Below are 8199 nucleotides of genomic sequence, written 5' to 3'. Positions count from 1 at the left end.
GGGTTCGTCTACCCCAGTTCGCACACCTGTGGATCACTTAACCCACCCAGGACCCCAGCCTGAGGCCCGGGAGGACTGACAGGACCCCGCTCATACCAGCGCTCACCAGGGCTCCCACCGCGTGGCGCAGGCTTCCCCGCTGCAGCCCCCAGAGGAGGGGCCCAGTCCCCTCCCTGTGACCTCGTGCCACCCTGCCCAGATGGTGCCAACATCCCAGGGGCCCTCTCCACAAAGGTCTCTGCATTCCTCCACCACTCCTCTCATGAAGAGGGTGTTCCCTGGGATTCGGCATGGTGGGGCTTAGGGTTGACTGCACCGCCAAGCCAGCTGGAGGCTGAGGGGGTCCAGGCAGAGAGTGGGGCCCACGAGCCCACGAGCCCACGAGCAGGCCTGGTGGAAGGGCCACACACTGGGATTCCAAGGGGCACTGGAGAAGTGCAGTGGATGCAAAGTGGGCAGGAGAGAGCTGGCGCGGATGCCAGAGCGGATGGGCACACCTTGGACAGAGTGCCTGCCACAGCCGTCAGGGACAGGTGTCCTGCGGACAGGAGCACAGGGCAGACACTCGCCCTCCAGGGTCGGGCCGCACCCCTACATCACACAGCCACACACTGGCTTCTCCACCAGGGCGCACTGCACTCCAAAATGACCCTGGGGCAGCAGAGAACGGGAGCAACAGAGAACAGGGCAAACAGAGAACAGGGGAGCAACTGAGAACGGGGGAGCAGCAGAGAAGGGGAGCAGCTGAGAACAGGGGGGCAGCAGAGAAGGGGAGCAGCTGAGAACAGGGGAGCAGCAGAGAAGGGGAGCAGCAGAAAAGGGGGAGCAGCAGAAAAGGGGGAGCAGCAGAGAATGGGGCGGGCAGCAGAGAACAGAGGAGCAGCAGAAAGGGGGAGCAGCAGAGAGGGGAGTAACAGGGGAGCAGAGAAAAAGGCGAACTTGGGTGACCCCAGGAAGGGAAGTGTGGAGGTGGGCACCTCTGGAGGTCTGAGGGGTTGGGGAGGGGTGCACATAGGCCACTTGTGTTCTAGCAACTTCTCCAGGAGGTGCCCAGGGAGGGGTGGGCAGGGAGTGCAGGGCATGCAGGGAGGGGCGCGGTGGGTAGGGTGCGCAGGGAGGGGTGTGGCGGGCAGAGTGCGCAGGGCACGGTCCGCAGGGAGGGGCGTGCGGGGCAGGGCGCGCAGGGAGGGGCGCGGCGGGCAGTGTGCGGGGGGCAGGGCCGCAGGGAGGGGCAGGGCACACAGGGAGGGGTCTAGCGTACAGCGTGCGGGGCGCGGGGCGCGGGGGGAGGGGCGCGGCGGGCAGAGTGTGGGTGGAGAGGCGCAGCGGGCCGGGCGCGCAGGGAGGGGCGTGGCAGGCCGGGCGCGCAGGGAGGGGCGCAGCGGGCCGGGCGCGCAGGGAGGGGCGTGGCAGGCCGGGCGCGCAGGGAGGGGCGCAGCGGGCCAGGCGCGCATGGAGGGGCGTGGCAGGCTGGGCGCGCAGGGCAGGGCGGCAGGGGCGCAGGGCGCAGGTGTTGGGCGGGGTGCGCAGGGCAGGGCGGCAGGGGCGCAGCGTGCGGGTGGCGGGGCTGCAGGGGCGCAGGGCGCACGTGGCGGGGCGGCAGGGGCGCAGCGTGCGGGTGACGGGGCGGCAGGGGCGCAGGGCGCACGTGCCGGGCCGGGCGCCGCCTCCGCCTCCCTCCCTCGTGGCAGAGGCGCCAGGTGCACGCGGGAGGGGGTGGGGCTGGCGCCGCGAGCTGGGGCGGCTGGGCTGGGCTGCGCTCCGCCTGCGGCTCCCCGCTGCCTTCCTTGTCCATGGCGTCCTGGGGCGGGCAGCCCACCGGGGCCCCTCCGTCTCCGGGACCCGGGGGCCTCGAGGCCTGCAGGTGAAGGGCCGGGCGGGAGAGGCGGGGGTCCTCACCCTGCCTGGTGCAGGGCCCCGGCTCCGGCCCCGGCCCGGGAGGGGAGCGGAGGGACGGGTGTGGCCGGCCAGGCAGCTGCGTTCTCCCACTCCCCACATTCCCACAGACTTCCCGTTACCAGGTGGGACTCCGGGTGGCTTTTCTGGGGTTCAGGGCTGGCTGTGTTGTCTCTCTAGCGACTCTTCCGGGTTTGACGCCCTGGCGGGTTTTGAGGACCCGGCTCCGGGCTCAGGGCCTGACCAGAGCCCCCCCTCCTCGGAGGACTCCCTGCCCAGGAACGTGGCTAGCGAGAGATCCCGCAGGTATGGGGGCGATGCCTTCAGAGGTGAACGGGAGGTGTGAGGGCTGTGGTTTGCCCCGTGCCAGGCGGCAGGGACGGGTCCTGGGGGCACAGGCAGCTCTGCAGCCAGCCAGCCTCTGGGCAGCCCGGGTTGGGGTCTGTGCCGAGCCCAGGAGCCGGGGCTGCCAGGGAGCGGCTTGATGGCTGTAGTTTGTGGACCCCGCCGCCCCGGAGGCCCTGGGTTGCTGGGCGGTGGGTTCCAGTCCCAGCAGCTAGCGAAAGGCACCTGGGGCTTGGATGTTTGTCGTCGGGGTACAGGAAGCGGATCGCCACGAGCTGCGAGCGGCTTCGGGCCCTGCTGCCCCAGTTCAGCGACCGGCGGGAGGACATGGCCTCAGTGCTGGAGATGGCCGTGCAGTTCCTCCAGCTCGCCCACACCCTGGTGCCCGGTTGGGAGCAGCTCACTGTAAGTTGCCCTCCTGTCCCCCAAGCCTTGTCTCCCTGCAAAGTCTGGACGAATACCATTCAGTCTTCCTGAGCTTTGGGCCCTCAGAGGAGCCCGTGAGAGGCAGGGGCTGCTCGTGGCAGAGGCCTCCCTGGCACAGCGGTTCCTGACCTTTAGTGGGGGCGGGGCAGGCGCCCGTGGCCAGGGCCCTGCGAGGGTGGCAAAGCGTTGGAGGAATCTCTGCCTCAGAGGGTCCTGCCTCCGTCCGGAGCCCAGGCCAGGTGCAGGGGATCCTCTGGTTCCCCGGGGGCCTGCGGCAGCTGTGCTGACTTCAGCTGCTCTCCCCAGGGCGGGGGTGGGGGAAGCTCCTGCTTCACCGCGTGGCCGGTGTGTGTCTGCATTTCAGGTTCCCACTCCCACCAAGGAGTCGTGGCACGCGTGGCAGGAGGAAGTTCTGCACCTGACCCTGGCCAGTCAGGTTCCAGACAGCAAACGGAACAGGCGGGGCAGAGCTGTGTGAGTGTCTCACTGAGGCAGGCCGCTGGTGGAAGTGGAAGCGGCGTGTCCCAGAGCAGACTCAGACACTGCAGGCAAGGGGCCCACGGCTCTGCGTTCCTGTGGCCCTAGGCACCCTGTGTCTTCCCCTTACCCAGGAAGCGGGAGCCCCGACGTGTGCCGAGGAACGTGGAGAAGACAGAGGCGGCCGCCGCGCTGCCTGAGAGGCCGCAGGGTGCCGATGTCCAGGCCACGCTGCCGGAGAGGCCGCCCTCCCTCCCGGGTACGCCTGGGACTGAGAGTGTAGCCAGAGTGCCCTCTGACCCCAAGAACGTGGGGGCACCCATGGTTCCATGTCATCTTCTCTTTGTAAAACCCCCAGCTGACCTTGGGCCTCCCTGAGGGTGGGTGTGCATCCTTGGCTTTCTAGCATCGTATACACCCGACTCCAGTTCTGATCCTTCAGCATGCTCTGGGGACTGCCCTGGCACCCCCCCCACACACCTCTAGGGGTCACCAGGTGTGCTAGGGAGCACAGGGGCACAGGGGGACGTGGCTGCCCGGCTGCCCCTCCCACCCTTCTTGTCAGCTGTGGGGCTTGAACTCTGGGCTTGGGCATCATCCCTGCACTCTTTAGCACAAGGCTAGCACTCTACCACTTGAGCCACAGTGCCACTTCTGGTTTTCTAGTGGTTTATTGGAGATAAGAGTCTCACGGACTTTCCTGCCTGGGCTGGCTTTGAACCTCGATCCTCAGATCTCAGCCTCCTGAGCAGCTAGGATTACAGGCGTGAGCCACAGGTGCCCGGCCCGGCCGCCTCTCTGTTGTCCGTTTGTGCAGCCACCTCATGCTGTGGCTTTGCTTCTCTCACCTGCTCATCCTGGGTTTTGTTTTGTGCTGGTCCTGGGACTTGAACTCGGGGCCCTGTGCTGTCACTTGGCTTTTGGTGCTCTTCCGCTTGAGCCCCACCTCTATCTTGCCATTTTGTGGGTTGACTGGACATGGTGGAGATGGAGTCTCACAGACTTTTCTGCCCGGGCTGGATTCAAACTGCCATCTTCCAAGTCTCGGTTTACTGAGTAGCTAGGATTACAAGCAGAAGCCCCTGGCTTCGTGGCCCTTTGCAGGTAGCATTTGGTCAGAGCCCCGCGTTTCCAGGGTCACCCGCCTCCTGCCCGGGCTGCCTGTGTGGAAGCCTGAATTGGTAGGGTCTTAGCCTGTAGCCTTCGAGCCGCTGGTCATCGGTGTGGGCCTGCACTCATGGAGGCCACCGAGACCCAGCCCTGCTCTGTGCCTGTGGTGCCTGTCCCCTGAGGAGATCCTCTGATGATCCCCTCCCCCCAGCCATCAGAGCACGTGTTCATTGTGAGTGGAGCTTGCCGCCCACTCTGGCCTTCCTCCCACAGCAATGGGAGGAAGTCAGGGTGGTGGGGCTGCGGGCAAGGGGGACTGACCGCCTCCCCTTCCCCCCCCAGAGCCTCACAGCCCCGATTCCGAACTCCTACCCTGGCCTGTGCACTCCTGGCCGCTGGCCTCTCCTGGGATTGGCGAGGAGGACTTCTTTGGGCTGCCCCCCTTGGCAAGGGACACCGAATCTCCCAGTGGGCCGGCGGAGGAGGCCGGGGAGGACTCAGCCCTCGTGGCTGATGCCAGGTAGGTACCTGGGTGGGATCGTGCACACACGGGTGAGCTGCCTCTTGCCTGTCTCCAGTCCTGCTCCAGGCTTTCTCTCCACCTGGAAGCTTCTGTGCCTTTCTCTTGGCAATGCAGGGAGGTTGAGCTGGGTGCCCAGGGCAGGCTCACCATGTGGCTTGCTATTGGGTGTTTCTGAAGACATGCTCTCCTGATTGTCTCTTGTTTTGTCTGATGGCAGGCCGCGTTTGTATTGGGGAGCACACACCAGCTGGGGCATGGGGCGGAGCAGCCAGGGACCCTGCGTCCGGGCAGACACCGGCAAGGCGGCACTGGGGCCCCTCGGCCACGGCCTGTGGCAAAGTGCCAGCCTTCCGCCCTCTGCCCGCTCTGCCTTTCTCTTGGCAGAAGCTCCCGTGTCCTGCCTTGTCTGGCCTTGCTCCCGAAGCAACCCCCTTCACACCTGAAGTGGCCTTTTGAAGACGTGGGGCCCTGGTCTACCCGTGGGCCACTTGCCGGTCTTTTTGCTTCCAGGTCTCTGCCAGGGTCAGGCCTGGAGGACGGGCGGGCTTTTCTGATGACCACCAGTGCTGGCTGGTGGCAGGGTGAGTGCACCCAGCACAGGCTGCCGTCGCCCACGCTGGCCCAGGCTTTGGGGCTTCCAATGCGGGGCCGGGGGACAGGGTGCCCGCCAGCTGGCAGAGTCTCTGGGGGTGACCAGCAGGGGAGCAGGTGACAGGACAGGGTGCCTGGTCACATGATGCGGGATTGGCTAGCGGTGGTGCCTTTTCTCCAGACCTTAGGTCCCGCTTTCCGCCAGGCTCTGCGCACCTGAAATGTCACAGGGGGTGCGGCCTCCTGCTGTGGCATCCAGGGTTAGGGGTGCACGGTCATGGTTCTGGCCTGAGAGGGTTCCCCCAAGGTGGGGGTGGGGAACCTCCCCAGGTGCCCTCTGACCCAGGGGCTGCATGCCCTTGCTTCCAGGACCCGTGGAGGGAGATGGAGGCACAAGCCCAGCTAGGGGCAGTCCAGCGGACCAGGCCGAGCTGGGCATCCTGGGGGATCCCGAGCCTGGCTCCCCAGAGCTCCCGGACGGCTCCCTGGAGCTGTGGAGCTCGGACCTGGGCAGCTGGGAGTCTGAGCTGAGGGATGAAGCCGACGCCATCTTCCCCGACTTCTTCACCTAGCTGCTGGGGTGGTGTCGCGTGGCCACACTGCTCTCCTATGCCTGGCGTGTGCTTTGGCGTTCCCCCTGCAGCTGTGTGCTAATTTGAGAGAGGCTAAATAATAAAGCAGGAAAGCAACTGCCTTGGCGGAAGCATCTCCGTAGCACTTGTGTAATTAATTCAATTCATCAGGCGGACCGGGCCACCTCCGGTCTGCGTGCAGGCAGCCGCGTGGGGTCTGGTTCTGGGAGCTTCTCAGCAGTGCAGCATCCCTGAATGAGCCAGCTGTGCGCCCACACCCTGCCGCCTGAGCCTGGTTTCGGGGCTGTGAGTGGCTCTTTTCCGCGTCCTGAAGCTGTGGAGCCTGACGGGTCCTTCAAGTCCCCCGTGTCCCCTTCCCCAGGGAACAGGACCAGCTGGCCCCACCACTGGCCACCACTGAGCTTTCGGGACATAGAAACCCCTCTGCCTGCCTCATCTAGACTCCTCTCCACGTGGGGTGGTGCTGGGCGCTGTGAGTGGAGGCTGAGGTCTGAGGCGGGTGGGCCTGCTTTCAGTCACAGTAAGGGCGACACTGCACCCTCCCAGACTGGGTGGAGGGCTTGATGTACTGTCCCCAAATGCACCCAAGGCCTGTAATCTCTCCCTCCCGTCCTCTGAATGTTCCTAGGAGAAGATAGAGCGGTCTCAGCCCCAGAGGAGCGCCAGGCAGGCTGCCCCGCCCCCTGCCCTGGCAGTGTTCCATTCATTCCCCGTGAGTCACTGCACAGGCAGGCCCAGGAGCAGCTGCTGTGGGAAGGCAGGCCTCACTTTGGGGTGAGGAGCAGTGAGATCATCAGAGCTGCAGGCCCTGGCGGGGCCTGGGGCTGTCCGGGTGGACATGAGCACCAGGCCCAGTGGATGTTGGGACGCAGCTGTTGGCCACTGTCCTCAAGATTGCACTGCCCTGCACAGCTCCTGAGGCTGAAGCCCTGCAGCAGCAGCAGCAGCAGCAGGGGGGCTGAGAGGCCTGGGATGCTGTGTGCCCCGAACACCAGGCCCACAGCTGTGCTGGCTCACTGATACCAACTCTGACGGCAGACCTCAAGTGACTCCTAGAAGACTGCCCTGGAGCCGTGGGAGGACCCAACCCTGCACACTCCCCCAGCCCGTACGGCTATGCCCGGCATGCTCCCCCAGCCCATACGGCTGTGCTCTGTACATGCCCACCGCCCCAGTGTGTGGAGTACAGGAGATGGGGGGTGCTGTGCTCGAGCTGAGGGACATGGGTGGGGTCTGATTTCATGACATCCTCCTTTGGTGGAGGAAGCCATTAGTTCCCACCCAGGGTGGAAGGCACCTTTCAGCCCCCTGGGAATGGGTACAGTGAGCCCCTCCCTCACCCCGAGGTCAAGTCTGGTTAGAGAGGAGGCAGGGCCTGGGGTGTACCTACCCTGTGAGTTCTGTGGAAACTTCTGGAACCCCCTGAGGTCCAGAATTCCCATGAAGGATGTTGGATGACATCCCAAATGCCAACCACAGGAACATTTGGAAGTGGATAAGTTCAAAAGGAAAATGGCTCTGCAGTGTGCAGACTGAGCCAGAGTGGCCGGCAGCTGCCCTGAGCTGGGCGTCGGCTGGCGGCGGTGGGCACCAGCCATGAGCCGGGCATCGGCTGGCAGCGGCGGGCACCGGCCCTGAGCCGGGCATCGGCTGGCAGCAGCGGGCATCGGCCCCTGCATCTGGGCAGCACAGCTCCTGTGAGGTCCGAGTGCTGGGGGTGGCAGTGTGGCACTGATTCCTGCATCAAAAGCACGGGGCACTGGGCGCAGCAGACTGCTGTTCTGGAAAAGCCGAGCGGGCAAGGAGGGGATCCTAGGGAACCCGACTCAGAGGAACCGCGGCCAGCAGATCTGAGCTCTCCTGGGTGGCAGCTGTCTCTCAGAGACAGGGAAAAGCATGGAGAGGAAGGGGTCCCGGGGTCCCGGGGTCCCAGGGTCCCAGGCTGAGGGGCAACTCGCACAGGGAAGACTGAGGTTGGTGGAGGTGGGGTGCACCTGTGGGCTAGAAGCCTCTGCTCAGCCTCTGCTCAGCAGCCGTCTCCAGTGCCTGAGCGGCCATCCTTGGGCCCTGGCTGTTCTCACTGCTGGGGTGCCCCAGGCAGGTGCGGCGGGGTGCTCTCTGAATACCTCCGGGTGCATGAGGCGCCGGACCAGCTCGGCCAGCTTCTCTGCCTCCATCTCCACAGATTTCACGAACATTTGTAGTTTCTCCTCACACGAGCTGGGCCCCTGCGTGGCT

The 8199-nt window shown here is 65.5% G+C and overlaps 1 protein-coding gene across 1 annotated transcript; it reads left to right on the top strand.

Annotated features, from left to right (window-relative positions):
- Positions 1 to 1793: 1793 nt before the first annotated feature.
- Sohlh1 (spermatogenesis and oogenesis specific basic helix-loop-helix 1) lies at positions 1794 to 6028 on the top strand. Its single transcript, XM_070005222.1, has 8 exons — positions 1794 to 1864; positions 2077 to 2202; positions 2499 to 2646; positions 3032 to 3141; positions 3279 to 3403; positions 4597 to 4774; positions 5288 to 5358; positions 5738 to 6028. The coding sequence occupies exons 1-8, from the start codon at positions 1794 to 1796 to the stop codon at positions 5938 to 5940; spliced, it is 1032 nt and encodes a 343-aa protein (XP_069861323.1). The 3' UTR covers positions 5941 to 6028.
- The last annotated feature ends 2171 nt before the right edge of the window (positions 6029 to 8199 follow it).

This window comes from Dipodomys merriami, unplaced genomic scaffold (assembly GCF_024711535.1).
Source record: "Dipodomys merriami isolate MVZ:Mamm:240054 unplaced genomic scaffold, mDipMer1.0.p SCAF_11, whole genome shotgun sequence".
Taxonomy (NCBI): domain Eukaryota; kingdom Metazoa; phylum Chordata; class Mammalia; order Rodentia; family Heteromyidae; genus Dipodomys; species Dipodomys merriami.
Note: the sequence above shows the minus strand (reverse complement) of the source record. Positions and strands in the feature narration are given on the sequence as shown.

Coding starts and splice junctions, on each gene's coding strand:
- Sohlh1 (XM_070005222.1), top strand. CDS start 1,794: ATGGCGTCCTGGGGCGGGCAGCCCACCGGGGCCCCTCCGTCTCCGGGA. Junction 1,865..2,076: donor GGGGGCCTCGAGGCCTGCAG/GTGAAGGGCCGG, acceptor TTGTCTCTCTAG/CGACTCTTCCGGGTTTGACG. Junction 5,359..5,737: donor CAGTGCTGGCTGGTGGCAGG/GTGAGTGCACCC, acceptor CCTTGCTTCCAG/GACCCGTGGAGGGAGATGGA.